Source organism: Ornithodoros turicata, chromosome 3 (genome assembly GCF_037126465.1).
Source record: "Ornithodoros turicata isolate Travis chromosome 3, ASM3712646v1, whole genome shotgun sequence".
NCBI lineage: Eukaryota > Metazoa > Arthropoda > Arachnida > Ixodida > Argasidae > Ornithodoros > Ornithodoros turicata.
Genome location: NC_088203.1, coordinates 21,135,637 through 21,155,632, shown reverse-complemented (window position 1 = coordinate 21,155,632; position 19,996 = coordinate 21,135,637). Strand labels below are relative to the sequence as shown.

The window sequence follows — 19,996 nt, the reverse complement described above, 5'->3', positions numbered from 1 at the left end:
TTCGCTGGATTTCTACCCATCTATCATCTTATTGTTTGTCATTTGACATTTAATATGATATAGTGGCATTGTACACGACCCCTTTGGCGATCATTCGCTCGTAAGCGGTGGATGATGAAGGCAATACTGCCCTTGCATTTTTTCAATATGTTAACGGTCTCGAGCCCTACACCTTTCCTAAGTGCCCGTGCAGACGAAAAACTTTCAAATCATGTTGCAGCAAATGGTTCTGAAACAGTTGCGCAGCATAACTAAAGCGGCCACTGAAATAGGGCACCGATAGGTCCAAAACTGAAAACACTTTTTTTGCAATGTGAGTCAAACAATGAAAACTGAAGGACACTGACGACTTGCAATAGAGGAGCTCTATTTCGCACGCAAACATAAGAATGAGCATAGAAAAAAAAAAAAAGACTGCCGAGGCAGTTTCTATGCTGGGTCAGTGCAGGTTGAATTTACATTGTGAAACCATCCAACTGCCATTCGAAAACAAGAATAGTTCACTGCTGGATTCGAGCTGGAAATGGGATGCAGCCTTGTGGGATCCTTGTGGGATGTTCCAGCGACTACTTTAGATAGTGTTAGATTCCTGGCTGTGAAGATAAGCTGGGCTTATATAAAGCGAAAAAAAAAGTGAAAAAGAAAATAACTGTCGAAATTAATTGCACAACGTGTACGTATTAAATTATGCTCAAATACAATAAAACATATTGATGAAATAATAAAATAAACGAAATAAGACTAATAATTCTAATAATAAATAAATAAATAAGATAAAATAAATAAAGACCGAAACGCGTGCAAAGTGATGCACACAACTCCGCGTTCCTGAGTATGATTGTGCACTGCGACAGCTTTAGGGCCGGGTCCCATCCCAAGCAGCACAATGTACTGAAAGTCGAGTGCAACAGGGGTGGACGGTATGTGTCTTATCAACGTTTGTTGTTTCACGAGTCTGTTCAAGGCCTTCCACCTACCCGTCCACCCCTATTGCACTTGACTTTCAGTACATTGTGCTGCTTGGGATAGCTTTATGCGAGCAGCAGCAGCAAAGCAGTAACGGTGCGGCAGCAGCAACACGGCAACATGGCAGCAGAGCAGCTTTCTGCTAGCGCTGCTCTGCTGCTGGAGGCGCCCCATAGCTTCGTTTTGAATTAATGGCAGCAGCGGCTTAGGAAACACAAAACGTGTTGGCAACTGTGTCATTGTTTACATTTCGCACATTCCGAAGGCGTACGCAGCGGCTAAGCCTTTTAGTGCACACACCTAGGAACGCAATCATAGGTGAAAGGCGTTTGTGTGAGAGATATATTGTGGATTTGGAGCTCATAAGTGAACTTTGAGATGAGTGTGGTGGTGGTCTGAGCCTCGTATTACCTGATTGACTCTTCGTTGATGTGTAGTCAGTTTCATGACATTCAACGTAGGTTGGTCCTACTGCTGTGCAGAACAGTCCTTGCTGTATTGTGTGGGGATTCTTCTATGGGATTTTGTCGTATAAATATTGCCTCGTTACTATAGTATTCGATATTTTGATTTACGGTGACTGTCAAATGCGTACGTCGCTCTTAGTGAAATAAAATTGTCTAACGAAAACAAAGGCCCCTTCTGCTAATACTCACTGCTTTCTGCCTGTTTTCACAAGGAATGGGTTCATTATCTACCTCTATCGAACCTTTTTTTTTGTTGTCTGAATGTTGTCTATCTCCATCTAACCCTTTTCAAGGGTCAGTTTCATTTACAACCACCTAGCAAGGTCTTGGAATACCGACCATAAGAAATTTGTTCGGTTTGGTTTTCACACGGCATGGACGTGAAAGTGCTTGTACGTTATCAGGTAACGGGTTTTGAAGTACTTTCCAGAAAACAAGCGAACATGTAGCTACAACTGGTACACAACATATGTATCACGTAGGTTCGGTCGAACACTTTATTGAACTTTATGAACTGAATTATGTCCTGAAAGCGCACTTCACGCAGTCCCGATGATTGAACACTCGCTCCAAACTACCGGCAATGACAAGCGTATCCAGGTCTTCAGAATCAAATCACAGAACAACCAGAAACAAACCTTCTGCTGTCACTCACCGCCCTGCTAACCCTAAACACCGTCGAACGAAAACAATACCAACCAGCCTCCTGATTGGCTTTCGAGACCGGCTGCTCAGGCCGCAGAGCAACAGGGCAGCACAGCAACCAAAAATTCGGATACGAGAGCAGCAGGGAATTTCTGCAGCTCGGCAGCGCTGCTGCTCTCGCCCAGTGCTATGGGACCGCTCGTGTCGCTGCAGCTCTGCTGCTCCGCTGCTATTACTCTGCTGCTGCTGCTCAAATCGAGGCTATGGGACCCCGCCTTTACCCTGTGACGCTTCAGTTTGTCAGTCTGTCAAAACGAAACTACAGCCATAATGCTCTCGTCGTCGCATGCGACCGAGCGCCATCGGCATCAATTCAGAATATGTTTTGAACTTGGAAACGTCTGTTGGCGTGTAGGATCTAAGATGCAGTCTGGTAAGTTAGATGGTGCTTCCTGCCCTGCAGCTCCACCGACCGTATAAAAATATCAACGTCTTTGCAATTGTGTAGTGAGGTCCTCCGTCACGCATTTTGTTCCTGAGCCCGTGCACGACCTTTGTTAGCACAAAGGTAAGTGGCGTGTTTCGGACGCCAAGCGAACCAAGATGTTTTCTATTGACCCGATATTTATCCATACTTTTTCTGAAGTGCCTTCAAGATGTGCCATCATCCCGCTTGCACTAGACGGACTTACTTTGTCGGACAATTAAATGAGAAGGTGCTACTGGATAAGTGACGTTCGTGATTTCTCATATGTATCAGATTTTGCCTGCTTCAAATTGTGTCACACATTATCTCCTTATAGTGTTGTCACTGTTGCTGTATGTACACTGGATATTTGTAGTATATCTGTTTTCATACCTGTTAGTGTGAATCAACTTTGGATCAGAAATTAATTAAGCAGAGTGGAGTTTTCATTGTTTTAGCTTCCTTTTTCATGCACCTTTCTTTCTTTTAAACGAGTTCGCATAGATAGTGTCTTCATTTGCAGCCAAACTGTCTCGCATTCTTACAATAAATCTTCCAAGTTATTGCTCATTATTACTTCATAATTTTCTCGGCATATTTCAGCCTTTTCAGCTTCCTCGTGCAACAGTTTTTCTTGAATCAGTTGCTTCAACGAGATCTGATGTAAGGATACCCTATACACGGGTGAAGTAACCAACCTTTCCATTCTGAGGGCTTCCAATAGCTTTATTCTCTGAGGTCCTTTGGTGGTTTTGATAAAGAGCTTCGTGGCGTCATTATCCTTCTGCTAATGATGATTATTGTTTGTTTCTAGCAACCATGCAGGGTTTGTTTTTATTCGCTACAACATTTTTATTAAAAACTAGTAGAGCAAAACAGATGCCATTTTTCAGTTGAGTTATATGGCCAGGCGAACATTCCCTCGAAGAAACTATATGATCACGAATTACCTAAAGTTCATTAGCTTTTTAATTAGGGGACTTCACGCAAAGGCGAAATAACAGAACGGAATCTATTCGGCGTCGAAAGTAATTTCATGTTGAAAAAAAAAACACACAAACGCGCACGTGCGTTGAAATATCTGTCGCGGAATTTCGCTATGCAAATGAGCCAGAACATGAACTAAGCACGCTTCTGGCGCAGAAAGAGCGACATGCAACCCAAGAGGGAGGGCCACGTAATTTGGAGCGATGAAACTGATTGATGTAGGAGCTAATGCCCAGATAGACCGCTCTTCTACCCGGATAAGGCTAAGGTTGCATCGTTTCTGCGTTTGCAAACTGCGTATTTCTTGCTGCGTGACTTTCATCTGTCATGCGTATTTCTTGTTTCGGCTCATTTGCATAGCGAAATTGATCGATGGACATTTCAACACAGGTGCGCATTTAACACATATTTCCACATGGAATGTTTTTCAGCGAGAAACATATTCCTTTCCGTTTCTTCGCTTTTATGCCAAATCCCATAATTAAAGAGTTAATTAATCATTATTAGTTAATTATTGATCTTGTAGTTACATACTTCCTTCCGGAGAATGTTCACCTGTCCATATTACTCAACTGCAAAAACGGCGTCTATTTTGCTTTGCTAGTTTCTAACTACAGTTTATGTGATGAATAAAAGTAAACACCTGCAGAATGCTTCTTTGGCTTCACACAGCCACGTACCTGTGGCAGTCCGTACAATGCCCACGAACACCGTGTGCAAATTCAAAATATGGCATGTTTATTAGTGCAGCTGGTGCTTTATATCCGCAGACATTAGAGGTTGTCCTTTAATGACTGCTGAATCTCTCTCACTGCTGCTTCACCAGTCGATTCTCTTGGGGTGTTAATGGTGATAGGGTCCATGGCTGAGGCATAGTACTCTCCTTCATGGTTGCACCAACTACATCCACAGTACCCGTGAAACCCGACATTCTTTTGCATGGGGGGCAGAGATACGGAGTAGACACAGCTGCATAGTCCAATAAATCTATTTGAACAATGCTTCCTGACTTCCATGACTAAAAATATCATTTGCATCGTCTACAGAAACGAGGAAGGTGCTCATCCCCAGCTTTCCTTTACCACAATCTGCCTCACAGTTTTTTTATTTTTATTTATTTTTAATTTTTTTATCATCATTTATCATTTATCATCATTTATCATCACGTGAATTGACCAAGCTGATTTTTGCTGATTTAACTTGTGCTACTTGTGCCCCATCGGTATTAAATGTATAAGAAAAGTTGTCAATTGATGACAGGACCTAACCAGGCCGGGATAATGCTTCATACTTTGCTGCGTCCAAGATACCTTCAAATTTGTTTCTCTTAATTCTGTACAGTGACCGCCGGCAACCACTTCTCTAGTGTTCGGTTTACACTGCATTGTTGCGCTTTATGAGGTGCTTCCTCGAAAAGAAGCAGGAGTGAAGGAGGCTGCGCCTTCAGCTACTGTTAAATGTTAATTACACATTTTAGATTTTCTATTTCCCCCTATCTGATGCACGACAGTATTACTAGCCAAACATTGCGCATTTGTGAAGGCACAGTGCGACTGAGAATATTACACCCAAGCTTAAATATGTGCTGTGATAGAATTCAATATGTAGTGCATTGATCCAGCAAATTATCCGAATCACATTGAGTCAATTCATTTTTGCGGGAATGCATTTATACTCATTGGAAAGCTCTACACATCTAATGTGACTATACCACAACAAACCTACTGGCGAATCGAAATGGAGGACCATTCCAAAAATATCCTGCTGGGGCTCATTGGTTCAATGAGACATGACGGGGACATTCAACGAGTTTGAAGCCACCACTTCTCATTACATCTTACACATTACACTTTCTGTGACTTCTCATTATATCTCATTAACACTTGCTGTAATTTCTCATTACATCTCATTAACACATACTGTGATTTCTCATTAAGACTCATTGAATATGGCACCAATTTCAATGTAATATTTGTCCCAAATCATCTATTGGGGATGAGAATTTTCGCAGTCACTGAATGAGATTTGTGTACATGATATCCAATAGGTTCAATGAGATTTTCATAGGATTTTGAATGAGACTGTTTCCAGCGGGGATGCTGTCCAAATGCCGTCTACGACTTCTTTTTTGGGGGAGGGTCCTTCTGGAGAGACACAAGAACGGCTTTCTGGTCGGTGAAGTGGCACGCCATGTACAGCAGCAGAGGCGTCGTTTGGTAGACGTGGTCCACACACGTTCCTAGGTCAGTGGAGATGGAACCTTTGGAGACAGCAGAACGGACACAGCGTTCTCTGTGCTTTGTCCAGTCTCAGTCAGTACGAACCGGAAGTCTCTCACATCGTCTTGGTTGAAGTCTCCCACCATGGCTGCGTAAGCATAACGCCGTTCATCATGTTGTTTAAGGTGTGGTAATTAGCGTGTGTAATCCCTGGCTGCGAGCTACGCAGTAACGACGTTCAGAACTGCGGGAAGGCGTACTGCACAGGACTCACCATATTGGTGGACGTTGTTGCAAATCTCGTAACACTGATGCCGAACCTGCCGTGATAGCAGCAGACATCACCACTGTGGCTATGGTTGCAGGGACGGCGGGGCCGAGACGGGGAGCGCCGCGACGTCGGTGGACGGGAGAAGTATGTACGAAGGGCGGCAACACCATCAGAGAGCTTTCTGACCTCAGCTTGGAGCGCAAGAACAGTGGGATCGGGTGAGTTGATAGCACCCACAGTGTTCATCATCGAGAAAGATGCGGAATGCCAACTGGGCAAGATTGCCTCAGGAAACTTCATGAGAACCGGCGAGAACCAATCAGACTTTCTGTGGCAACTCCTGGAGAGACAGCTTTCTCGAGATGGAATGCCGAGTCTTTGCCGAGTTTCCCAGGAGCTGCTTCATGCGAAGGAGCAATTGAGACGGCCGGTGGTACCCAAGGTCTTCTTCAAGGAGGAGCTGGCGGATGCGTGTCTGGTGGCTACATTCAGAGCGCATGAGGAACCGAAGATGTAATTCTTCGAAGAGTAAAGCCGGCCTCAACTTGCGAGAACCAAGCGCGAGGGCTTGACTTCGCTAAGGGGGAATCCCCAACGCCGGCATTATGAATCGGCGCGAAAGCTGCTAGCGTGGGAGGTGCAGGAGGTGGAGCGTCCATGCGGGTGGCAACGTTCGGGTCACCAGATGTAAGATTGCTCGCCGCAGGACAGAGAGACAGAATCAGAAGCAATTCCCGGGTTCGTCTACCGGATTTCAGCAGTTTTTGAGGTATGTAGACTATGTCTCGGATACGATTTTGTGCGTCTTTTCTGTTTTTACCTCTGCTTGCAGGACGCTGGCAAGGAGATCGCAAGACGCAATGCAGTGAGACTGTTACTAACTACTCTCTGTGAAAATGGTATTGTACATATTTCGATTACTCCTTCACAGTGACATGCTGTAGCAATGTGAAATGGTCTTTCTTGCACGTTACCTTCGTACGAAGCGGAATGCAATAGCGCAATAGAGTCGTCGCGAGCCAGTGGTGAAACTCAATCTCGCCGAACGTTGGATCAAGAAAGGGAAAACGGGAAACCACGAGTCACCCAAGGCGAAGAAGAGACAGAACACCACCATTGCCGAGGAGCTGACAGCTTGAAGAATATTTTAATCGCCCCTGTTCGTTGGTTGGACATTACGGATACATCCCCCATCAGTTTACGCTTTGTTGATTATGGCATGTGTTGATGATCTACTGTGCTTTCAAAGACATTTAACCGCTGAACCACGTTTTTGTTGCTGCCGTGTACTGTTTCGTGTGGTTTCTTGAAAGCAACCCCCATCTCGCCGCTTCATCAGGCTATGTAAATAACAGTTGTGTAATTTGAAGCTGCTTTGATACTACTACTACTTTGAGGAGATGCAGTGAGTGAAACTGTATCTTGATGTTCCGGTGTCATAGAGCGTCTAGGCCCCAAATTACAGACCGATGTTTCCGTCAGCGTCATTCCACACCATGATCCAAAGCCACTGCTCGACCACCCCTCAGTTGTTTTCCGAAAAAAGAAAAAATAAGATAAAGAAAAACACATACTCCGATCTATCGATAGGCATTTGCCAGACTAATTAAAAAATATTGAACCGCTCTCCCGATACGATGTGTGAAAATTTATTCATTTGGGTAAAGAAATCGCTTTTGGCACATTGCTAGGGCTGCGTTGTGTCATCCTGTGCCACGAAGCCATGTCCACGTGAAGTCTGCCCTCTCAGCTTCCTCCGTAATATGATTTTAGTCCTTTTTTTAAAATTTTGCTATCTATTGTAGTTTTTAAAAAGAACGGAAGGTGTCGAGCAGTACCTTTAGATTATTTAGCGTGGAATAACCCATCATGATTGCCTGGTGTCGCTTTTTGACAAAGTTAGGTTACACTAGTCGAATATTTGTCAGCTGAACATAACAACGTTCAATATGTAGGGATGTGGGAACATCATAGGATAGGACTATCTGGTCAATGGCTTTTATGTAAATTGGAAACCCCGGGCATGGTACAAAAAAGTGGGCCATTCGACTACACTTTTTAGGCGCTCAGTGACTATTGGGATTTGATCGTAACTTGTTTTAAATGTATATATTGCTTTGGATACCTACAGAGCCAGCCTACGGGAGTTGAAGATGTATCATCAGGCAAACAGAGCAAACATGTACGAGTGAAAGTGGACTGAGTAAGTGACGCAACCCTCGAAGACATTGGAGAGGCATCCTAGTGTGGACGCGTGACCATCGTTAAATAGCGGTGGCTCTACACTAGGTTAGCTCAATTGGTAGAGCCCTGTACCGGCAATCCAGAAGCTGTATGTTCGAGTTCTCCAGCTGGCTGATCTTTTCAGTGACCTCCTCCTCCTCCTCATTTTGTGAGCTACTGCATGTTACTTTCTCACGCACAGCAAAAATTCCTGAAACAGTACACATATACCGAAAAGCTTTTAGGTGTGGTCCAAGTAAAGTAACAAAGGTATAATCCTGTACGTTATGGCTAATGCGGTGTTATACAGGGGTATAAAATGTACGCCTAGAGTTGGGCTTGGATGTCAAGGGTTAGACGTCAAGGTGGCGTAAGACTTGACGAACTCCCGTATACATTAAGGGGGGGGGGGGGCTATTGGGAAACATCTACTAGACATCCATTTGGGCTACATGGGTAGCATTATTCCATCAGACTCATTATCACATATGTGCGCTATTGCATTCACGAGCCATTTGCGAAGTTCAGTGACAATTTGCAGCACTGTGGAGTAAAGCAGTTAGGAGCGTAAAGGTTAGGAGGGTTAGGAGGCTAAAATGTGGAGTAATAGCAGTCTAGAGGACCAGAAGCTACAATTACTCTACGATTTGCTTATTGTTACACACATCCACTGGAAGATGTTCCCCAGCGGATCAGTTTTTGGGGTCACTGCAGAGTGAGTTTCAGTGCGACTACCAGTTTCGCTGTAACGCTCGAAATGCAGGTTTACATCGATGCAGATATTCGTATTCATTTCCACTTTTTAATCATGTATTATCACTTTTTTTGTAGCACAAGAAGAACCAAGTGTATACGAGGTACAACACGAGGGTAAATAGAAAATAGTAAAGCTACAGAACACTAAAGTTAATAAAACCGAGGGGGAGCGCGTTCGTGGGCTATGAAAAAAAAAGCCTCCTGCAGCACTTCATATACTACTATTGACAAGGAGGCCTTCTGAAAAGGCGCACCAATTGGAAGTGGAAGCTATACTTTCTATATAACCTTCAAAGAGATGTTTACAGATATTTGAGGAAGACAAAACGCGTCCCTGGGTTTAATATGAAAGTACCATTTGACATGAACAGTGCTTTTCGGAAAGATCCGCATCTGGTGCTTTATTTTCTAAGGCAAAATATTCCTACAGGGGTCGTTGGGCATCGCATCGTAGTGTACGACCGGCCCCGTGGATGTTTCTGGCTGCCCCTTCACCAGCTCAGGGTCGAAATTTACCCGCCTCTGTGCGTATCCCTGGTTTGGTTCTGTCTGCAACAGTTTTCCTATGGGAATATAGTAGACGGGCATTTCTTGTTCGTAGTAATCGTTCCAAGAAGTACACCCTTGGTCGTCGAAGTCATCAGTGGCGAGTGGGAACACATCGGCGCTGTCCTGCTTGCCACGTAGCATGGTACGCGGAAAATGTTGAGAATCGTAAACACTCCCAGCAACTTGCTTCTCTCCTGTCTTCAAGGAGCGAACGCTTCTGCTGTCCATGGAGTCTTGGTTACCCTGCATGTCGGATACTTGGATGCTTGCACCGAGAACAATGTTATACATGGATGTAGTTTGTTCAGGTTCCGTGATAAACAAACTAAAAGACGGAAGCTAGGCTGACTTCCCTCTTGGTTGGAACCGCTCCAGGGTAGATCATGAATGACATCAGTGTCACTCCACATCTTTGATGAAATTCACGCCCGCGTGCAGCTAGTTTGCGTCTGTTGACTTTGCTGGAATCGTTGAAATTAATCATACAGCTAAATTCGAGATTGGTTGATTCAACCAAGATGAATGGATGATTGATTAATGCTTTCAATATTGATAGTGGTAGAGATATAGGAAGGGACTTGCCTCAGGACAGAAGTAGCCGATATTTCGAACCGGGACTGTTCTTCTTCTGGGCGAAGGAGGAGCCCAGAAAAAGAACAGTCTGTTCGAAATATCGGCGGCTTCTCTCCTGAGGCAACTCCCTATATATATACAGGGTGTCCTAGCTCAGTGCGAACATACTTTTTCCGAGATGAAATCAATTGCAATATAGCATATGCTGAAGGGCACTCCCTAGGAGGGCATTAGCAGACTTCCAAGGCAATTTCCTAATTAACTTTCAGTAATTAATAACTTAAGTTTCAGTAATTAACTTTCAGCAAAGCCAGCTCTTCGCCACTTTCGCTACCATCCTTGGCACCACCAGGCTGCGCACAACATCCTATCATCCGGCTTCTAATGACATGGTGGAACGTTTACATCGCCACCTCAAAGCCGCGCTCATCGCCCACGAAAACAGAGATCACTGGGTCTCCCATCTCCCTCTAGTGCTCTTGGGTATTCCTGCCGCCCTTAAGCCGGACAACGGATGCAGTTGCGTCGACCTCGTCTACGGCTGTTCGCGCCTCCTCCCCGCAGAGTTCTTTTGCCCGTCGAAACCCGACATCTCACATTCAGCCCTTCTCCAGCGCCTTCATCGCTCCTCAACATTGTGCGAGCAACCCCGTCGAGAACTGCATCCCGGCATAGCCCCGAGGGACGGACTCAGTGCGCAAGTCCCTCTCTCCGCCTTATTCCGGACCGCATCCTGTCCTCGCCAGGAACGACAAAACCTACCGCATTTTGGTGAACGGGAAAGAGGATACCGTGTCAGTCGACCGGCTGAAACCGGCGTATCTTGAAAACCCCGGCATCGTCGTCTCCTTTGCGCCCGGTTCCTCGTCGTCGGTCGCTCCCCACAGCCACTCCTCCGCACCCGGCCGCTCTAAGCATATCTCATGGCAGGACAGCCGCGGCTGTCTCCAGGGGGGGTGGGGTGGGAGGGGGGGGGCTGTAGCAGGCGACACAGATGGCGCATCGCATGCGATAGCAGGCGCATCGAGCTTTGCACGCTCCTCTTGTTACGCGCCAGGCTTTGGCCATTCTACTCTGTCACCCTGATTCAGTTCAATTGGCACCCAGCCGTCAATAAACGCAGCTTTCCGTTGCAGACCTCTTCTCAAACTTAACACATCTGATCTCTTCCGTCACCTGATACCGGAGCTGTTTTCAGAACAAAAATCCGTTCGATAGATCGTCCGCAAACAATTCGTGAAGGAACATCATTTTCTTCTTTATTTTGTTCATTGCGGATGTCTAGAGACGCGTCTTTTCTTCACTCCCAATATCAGAGGATGGCAGAGCACACTATCGCCTCTGGCGTCCTGGACAAAGATTAAAAGAAAACGGAAAATGTGACCCAAGAAAAGGGCAGTTCCCATAGAGTCACCCGATAGATTTGTTTTTGTTTCCGCAAGTTAACGCTCATCTTCGACGCATGAGACGGCACAGCGCTCCTTAACCCTCTCACATTGGGCGTGAAGGAAAGACGCGTCTCTAGAGATGCGCAATGAACAAAATAAAGAAAAAAATGGTGTTCCTTCACGATTTTTTTCCCTACGATCTATCGAACGGATTTTTGTTCTGAAAACGGCTCTGGTATCAGGTGACGGTGAGAAGTATCAGGTGAGGAGAGATCAGACGTCCTCATTGGAACAAATTCGTACCTTCTATAATTAAAGAGTTAATTATTGAAAGTTAACTAAGACATCGCCTTAGGAGTCTGCTAATGCCCTCCTAGGGAGTGCCCTTCAGTATATGCTACATTGCAATTATATATATATATATATATATCTTATATATATATTTAGAAAATATGTTCGCACTTAGCTGGGACACCCTGGATATCGGACCTTTAGCGGGCTGAGAAACGATAACAAAGCCAGTGCGAGTAGCCAGGTCGGAAGCCTCATCTCCGATTAATGGTCAGTACTACGGGTACGAGTTCGAATCTCATGACCGACACGCGCCGACGTTTCGTAGTTTCAACTGCCGTGCTTTCATCGTTGCATACGTGTTGATTCAACCGGGTTCAATTAACACACTACATTCAGCCTCAGCTGATACTGTCGGTAGACTTCATAGCTGGAATACGTTTATCATAATCTGCATCATTTGCATTCCAAATGGCCAGCTAGCTGCCACATCTATCGTTTGAGGAACAGGGCATCTCAACCTCGACAGGCATTAATGTCACTTCTTACCTCTTGTTCTCCCATGGCTGCTTTCCGTTCCTCTAGTTTGCTCATAGCTCTGGCTGTCGTGGCCACAATGCTGAACGCAAGCGTAACAAGGATACACAGGCATCCAATGACCAGCACACGATCCCGGATGACGTCAACTAATGCAGACATGCAGCCTCGTTTGTAGACGTGCATATTTATCCAGTCATCCGTCGCATTCTGTGCGCCCTTGCCACAGGAATCGTGAACCCTAAAAAATCGACCAAATTTATCATTAACATGGCAGAACAACCGTGACGTGACTGTGCCGTTAAGAGGTTTGCGACACGACACTCCGGGTTATCCCTGATAAACTAAAAGACGTCTTTTTTGCACAGATATAAGCCTGCATTCCAAACGCGGAAAATTGGAACCGCGAATACCGAAATTCGCCCTGCTCTGACGTCAGAGCACGCGTCCCCACCAGTGAGGCAGCTCGAGCGAGGTCACGTGCTTACGGTCACCGGTGGGAGCTATGAGGTCTGTGACGTATGTGCTTAAGTTAACTCGGGCGTGTATTCAATGGTTTGAATCTCGCAAAGTAGAACAGGTAGAAAAATAATTATTTTCTAATTCCGACTACTCTGGAATGGAGTACAATGTGTACATGACGCAATGAACCACATTTATCTAAGTGTCACAAATCCTTTAAACCCGTGGTTCATTGACGTTTAGAAGCGGTGGAACGGTACGAATAAGATGGTGTTTTTATAATAGAGTGTTTTAATACGCGAGTGTTTTATTGGTGCCCAAGAACAGCATCAAGGGCCTAGTATTGGCGCATCAATATCATCAATAACATCAGACACATCAATATCATACAGACAGCAGCGTACAACAAAGTACGGGAAATTAGCAAAACGAAAGAAGGCATAAACAATAAAGAGGAAAATCCAAACAAAATACGAAAAGTATGTATAAAAAAGACATAAGCAGCGGTTGCTACGATAGGCACATTATAATTTCTGTCTTGCAGGACCCAAAAGTAGAGGAACAGATGCCACATGACGTTAAAATTGAATTTACGAACATTTGGCAACGCATATCGGGCATATAGACAGAAACTATTTAGATAAAATGAAGACTGATTACGCAACTGCGCCGACTAACCGGCACGCAGGGGCCGGAGTGGTACAAAGATTATGCTACCTGGGCCGTCACACGACTATCACAGATATGGCACACGTGCAAAAATTCTCTTCGATGTATGAAAGATATCGTCACCTGGACGCGAATGTGAAAGGAATGGGGTTCATATGGTGCGCCGTTTGTAATTAAAAAGTGCCGATTCGTCGCAAAATAACGCGCGATTTCACTTCATCCTACGTTGCAGCACGAGTGTATTCCAACTAATGAATATTATACAGAATAGAGCACTTGAAAGTGAACATATTCGACACAAGTGTGTCTGGTTGGCTGAGAACTATGATAGTAACGAAAATCTCCAACCAAGGTACAGGACGGGGATACCCGACGTTTCGGAGCCAGTTCGGCTCCTTCCTCAGGGGTGACTGTAGTGGCCGTTGGCAGCAGTTCCGATGTTGACGAGTTTTTGGCACGCCTAACCCGCATCGAGTCATCCATCCAGTTTACCGTGGAACTCAAGAGGGCCAACGTTTTGCCTTTTCTCGATGTACTCGTAAAGAGAGAAGGAATTGACCTAAAGTTCACCGTGTACAGGAAGCCTACTCATACGGGACGATATCTAACGTTTGATTCCAATCACCCTACGTGCCAGAAGGCTTCGGTGGTTTCGTCCCTTCTTTCGAGAGCTAAGAAGATTTGTTTGTCGGAGAAAGACAGGAAAAAAGCAGCAATCACTTCCGATTTAAAAAAGAACGGATAGACAAGTAGCTTTGTTAAGAGAGTCGCCCGTCGTCAAGCTCGCGGTCTCCGAAACCGACCATGTCCAACTGACGACCAGCCCTGCCAGACTAGACGAATCACCATGCCATATGTGAAGGGAATCGGCGAGTCTCTGACACGTATACTAGCGAAGGAAGGAATACGTGTGTCTCACAAACCCGTCTCAACAATCGGACATTATATACCACGGCCGAAAGATCGCCCACCGAAAGAAAAAGCACAAGGTGTAGTCTATAAAATTCCATGCACCAAATGCAGGGCATCATATATCGGCGAGACAAAGAACTTCCCCGAAAGGCTACGGCAACATAAGAATGATGTATACGGAAGTCGGACATCGAACGAAGCGCTCTCGCTGAACACTGTCAAGTTCGAGACCATCCTATCGACTTTCAAAACGCCTGCATCATCGACCTTGAGGGTAATCAGATCAAAATAATGTTTGTAGAGTCCTGGCATATACAGTCCACACCTGGAAACCTTAACCGATCTGTTGGAGCGTTACCCAGCGTATACGTCAGCTGCCTTCGTCACGTGACTTAAAAACAATCCGGCGAATCACGAAATTCGAACCACGGCAAGAACGCCGCTGCCAACGGCCACTACAGTCACCCCTGAGGAAGGAGCCGAACTGGCTCCGAAACGTCGGGTATCCCCGTCCTGTACCTTGGTTGGAGATTTCGTTACTATCATAGAGTACTACACGGGCCTAATTTTCTGGCCCGTACCCTGCAGGGGCCCGGCTTTTACGGCCCGCACCCGACCCGGGCCCGATGTCTTCTACAGATAACCAGCCCGTGCACGGCCCGAGCCCGACTGTTTCCATGCTCAGGCCCGGTACCAGCCCGCCTCTGCTCAATGTGTTCTCGAGGCTCGGAGGCGTATCTAGATTTACTAAAGAGCACGAATGGTACTGTGGTAGTGTGACGTTACACGTAAGGTTTGTCTGCGCAGCGTGGTGACATGTTGCACATGCCGCAGGGTATAGGAATCCGGATAATTTGGACCACCACGGGTTCTTTTGACGAGCGCTACGCTCTGGTTTCAGCTGGTTTCTGGTTTCCCTTCAAATCCGCGTATTGAAAGAGCGCAGCGAGGGAAAGGACGCAGCTAATTGGTGGAGAGTGAGGAGGTACGCTCTGTGTTTTACAGGCTGTGTTTCTCTGCCGATGAGCCGCTGTGTGATTGGTGCCTGCGTGCTTGGGAAGGCAACGCGCAGTGGCGCGTGGGCGATATGTATGTACCTTGCCGATCAAGAGAGACTCTTTTCCGCTCTATTGCGCCTGCACCGGTGTTATTCCCCCTTCTCGAACTCTCACGCGAACGAAATATGTCAGAACACCTAACCTAGCTGACCCTCGTACTGGACTCTCACGGGAACGAAATATGTCCCACACCCAACCTAACTGACCCTCGTGCTGGATTTGCTCAGTGCGCCCGCCACACCAAACGTCCCCAAATGTGTATGAGTGCAAATGTGAAATCCAGGCCCATTACACGAAATAAGCATGATCATATATAAAAAAGTGATAGTTCTTAGATGAGAATACCATGATACCCCATACCCAATGCAAAAAAATGTTATTAAAATTCAGCTGTCCAGTCTAGCCAAATATGTTCGTGTACATGCCCGACCATGGTCGGCGTTGTCAAGCCCGTACCCTGCCCGGGCCCGGTGGCTGAAACCCGAGCCCGGCACAGGCCCGCACAAAAATCGCAGAGCCCGGGCCCGTGCAGTGCTCTAGTACAGAATATACCTGGGACCATAATCCTGTGACACCCACAAACTACAACAGCTTTAGTTCGATATTACCACGGTCACTCAATAATCTTTCTGGTCAAGAAACTCGCGCGAGCACTTCATTTCGGCAGCCGAGCGGCGCGTGGCGGCGCGGCGATCGTTCGTGAGGACACTTTCGTGTCCGCCGGTGCCTGCGCGTACGGCTTGCATAGTGTTTCTATTTCTACGGGTGTTTGGAAGTGTACATCTTTGAAAGGCACTGTTACCGCTTGGCACGGAATATACAAAGTTTCGATACGCATGAGAAAGAGCTACATGTACAAAGGGTGCCGTGTGCCCGGGATGTCAGTGCACGTGAAATTCCTTAAGTAGGTAAAATGAAAACCAGGGAGCAGCAAACGCACCGAGCAATCTGACACCACGCTTTCCTTAACGAAACTCCTGGCTCCCAGCACTGGGAGCGTCAGTGTGGTACACTGAAGTCACGAGAATATGTTGAATCAAGCGGTTAGGTATACGCAATATTACGTACAGAAGATTGATCATAGAAGTGTTCCCATGGATTGTGTTCATTTGATTGTGTACACCCATCAGGGTTGCGGAGTTGCCACTCCGGGGTTGGAATGATTCCGGAATCATTCCAGATTCAGCAGTGCCCGGAATGGAATTGGAATGGAATGGCGGAAGCTCTCCTAGGAATGGGAATGGAAAAGTCTGGGTGCCCCGCTGGCAGTTTTGGTTTCAACGTGCTGGTTTCTGCCCTCGCACCTGCACACGGTCAAGAGTGAATACACCTTGTCTTTGTGCTTTTTCCGTGCTTGGTAATGTCAATCTCCTCCAGCACTGCTGGACCTGGAAGTATGGTTACCGGTCCTTTTCTTTATTGAGGGAAATAACGGAATGGAATTGGGTTGACAAGCCATTCCAGGAGTGGGAAGTGACCATACCTTTCCATGCCCAGGAATTGAAAGGAATGGAATTACCGCAAATCTCCATTCCTCGGAATGGAATTGTAACAGAATGGAGGACACAACGCTGACACCAATTGAGTTGTCGAGATTCACGTTGTCTAAAGCTCTACACAGCAGAACACTGGAATAAAGGCATTAAGGTTTTCCTGCCATGTCTTTCCAATCATTGTGGTTAAAGGTGGGTGTACAACAGTTGCAACCAATCTAAGATTCCCCACTCAAGGAAAGTCCCTACCTTTCCATCTCCTTCCGACAGCACGAAGCCGGTACGGCACATCGCGTCACACTTGGATTGTTGACTGAGCATAGGAAGCGTGCGTTGTTTCCCCAGTCCCGGTAACCTGCAGGACCAATGCCGCAGCACTCTAGTTTGGTCTGGACGGCGTTCAACAGGTTGTCCCAGTCCGAACTTGTGCCGTAATAGTGCAGCACATCGGCACTCATGAACCTGAAAAGAGCCGCTTGTTAGAAACGAATGGAACGGATGGCAGCCAGTTCTACCGGCACCGTCCCAACGTGAGGCCACCGGCCGCCACATCGTTTTCCATTTGTCTATTACTATAGTGAGTACCCGGAACCACAATTTTGACAACCCACGATAAGGGGCATGATGTAGTGTGCATGAGACTGCGCTCACGGGCTCGACTTCTTAGCGAGTCGAGTGCAGTCTCATTCTGTTGCCTCCTTGCTGTCTGCCTGTCTACTTTTCTCTGCGACACGCCACAACTAAAAGAAAAATAGCATTGCATAACGTGTTTTCGTGACAACTTGTGGTATCTGTTAAGTTAAATTGTGCCAATATAAATAGACATACCTGTGTAAGATTGGGCTCGCAATGAAAGGTACCAACGCAACCGTCAGCGACAGCACGAAAGCTACGGCCGCGAGCGAAGCCATACACGCCGTGTGGATCCACAGGAGTTTTGCATCCACGTGCACTGCTGCCACGTAACCCAGGGCGAACATGACGAAGAGCAAAACCCCCACCACCAGCAAACCAAGCTCGAAGTTCACCACAATATGGCCAAGGAGTGTATCGCCGAACATGGCATCCTGCATCGTTATAACTATATTTCACCAGTGCATTCTGAGTACAGGGTGTACGTGACCCGCTTTTAGGCACTGAGCTTGTTGTCCTCCTAACTAACGAAACTTCCGGTGGTGCACGATGGCGCATTTATGCGCGCGAAATCTGCAGAAACATTGTGGAGGCCATACTCAGTTTAAAAAATAAACAGAGCAACGAAAACGACGGCCTCTGTGCATCAGAATAGGGGAACATGGCGGACGCGGGAGAGTTCTGTTCAGGCGCTAGGGGTGCTATCGGTGCAGAAATCGAAACGATGTCTAACATGGATGCTCATCGGTAGTGCCCCTAGCGGTGCCTGCACACAACTCTCCTAAGACTGCCATGCACTACCTTGCATTGTCATGAGCGCCCTATTCTAATGCATGGAAGCCGATGTTTTCGCGCGCTGTTTTCTTTTTTTTTTTTTACGGTGAGTATGGCTTTCAGGATTTTTCGGTAGCTTTCGCACGTATAAATACGCTATCGTACGCCACCGGAAGTTTCTCGGGTAAGTAGACAACGAGCTACATGTAAAATCAGGGTCGCGTTTTTCTTGACACACTCTAGAACGGGCAAAGAGTCACAAGAACATTTTTTTTTTTACATCTAGCAGCTAATAGCAGAATAAGTAAACGGGAGCAGCCAGCATAATGTTTAGAACCGTAAGGAAACAAGTCGAGCTGCACAAGCACTGTTGACTGTTCTATCTTGAATACCCCGACTTCGAGAATACCAAATAGAATCGAACACCAAAGCTAAAAACTAAAAATTCCTCTAGTGTCCTTTGTAGCCTTTTCGAGGCCATGCAGCTCCCTTGCTTCCACAACAGAGAAATTTTCACGCACAATTTCGGTGGATGAATATCAGTGTGACCAGAACAGCTAATTTTCCTTTAAGAAGCCTGTACCATACAGAAGAACTATGTATTGATGTGTTGCTGTTTTGATTTCTCGTTGCGTTACCAGCTGTCCTGGAGAAAACAACAACCTTATTTTGGCTTTGGAGAGTGGGGAGGAGAAAATACTTAATACTTACTCAAGATACAATAGAAAGTACAAAATAGCATACATCTACAAGTGGCACTTGCAGTGGCATCCAGCGAATTGGTAAGGAAACTACCTCAGGATGAGGGCCGCCGTATTTCGAGGCCCAAAAGAAGATGAGCAGCCCCTGTTCGAAATATTGGCGCTCTGGTTCTGAGAATTTTCCTTAACAAATAATACCTGACTACTTCGTGCTTCAACGTATCCCTATCATAATCAATTGCTGCATTGCCCTTTGCCCTTTGTATGTTGCGCTCTGTCTCATGATACCGTTTAGAACATTTGGGAGATGCAAGTTCAGAAACATGGTGACATGGACAAAGAAATCAAGAAAATCTACCTTGGTAGGTGTTGTGAACCGCTCCGAGTAGGTGAAGAGGCCGAGGAAAGCTGAAGTTCCTGCTAACAGCATTCCAGCGCAGTTAAAAACCAGCAGGAAATATTTCGAGATATTGGGAAACTTCATGGGAAGTCCTTGGATCAATGTGGTCGTGCTCATCGTGTCGCTCATTTTCCTCGTTTCCAGTTTTGCAAGCACCTAGCAATCGAATGACCCGTTCCAACAGTCCGGAACAAAGCAGTTGTGGTTCTTCTTCTTCTTCGTCCTCCTCGTCGGGTGGACCTGATCCGCAGAGAGAGATTGGCCACGGCTTGTGACATACAAAACGCTAGGATTCTAAGGTTATGAAAACAGACAAAGCTAAAGGGTTTTTTTTCCTGGGTTTTCCTGAGGCGCTTTCGACATATGACATTGCGTGTTAGGTAAACTTCATGCTGGCGGCAGGTGCAACAGCTCGGTTGCCACTTAAAGGCGAGATGTTCATATCCGAGGCGGGGGATAGTGCTGAAGAGGGAAAGAAAGTGCTTGTATCTGGAACAAACTAACTCCGCAATGACCGGCAAAACGTCGAGAATCTCGCCAAAGTAAGACATGTTCG

General features: G+C 46.2%; 2 protein-coding genes across 3 annotated transcripts in view; both read right to left on the bottom strand.

Moving 5' to 3' along the window:
* LOC135388272 (uncharacterized) overlaps positions 1 to 19,996 on the bottom strand; it is a 363,678-nt gene that overhangs the window by 272,669 nt on the left and 71,013 nt on the right. The gene's annotated exons all lie outside the window — the stretch shown is intronic.
* LOC135390015 (tetraspanin-33-like) lies at positions 9,372 to 19,644 on the bottom strand. Of its 2 annotated transcripts, XM_064620039.1 has the most exons (6): positions 19,399 to 19,644; positions 17,761 to 17,999; positions 17,448 to 17,672; positions 17,182 to 17,394; positions 12,351 to 12,579; positions 9,372 to 9,792 (listed from the first exon to the last, which is right to left on the bottom strand). In XM_064620039.1, exons 1-6 carry the CDS (start codon positions 19,567 to 19,569, stop codon positions 9,409 to 9,411), a joined length of 1,461 nt encoding a protein of 486 aa, XP_064476109.1. In that variant the 5' UTR covers positions 19,570 to 19,644; the 3' UTR covers positions 9,372 to 9,408. The 2 variants fall into 2 exon arrangements, with proteins under 2 accessions (XP_064476109.1, XP_064476110.1); XM_064620040.1 differs by lacking the exon at positions 17,448 to 17,672.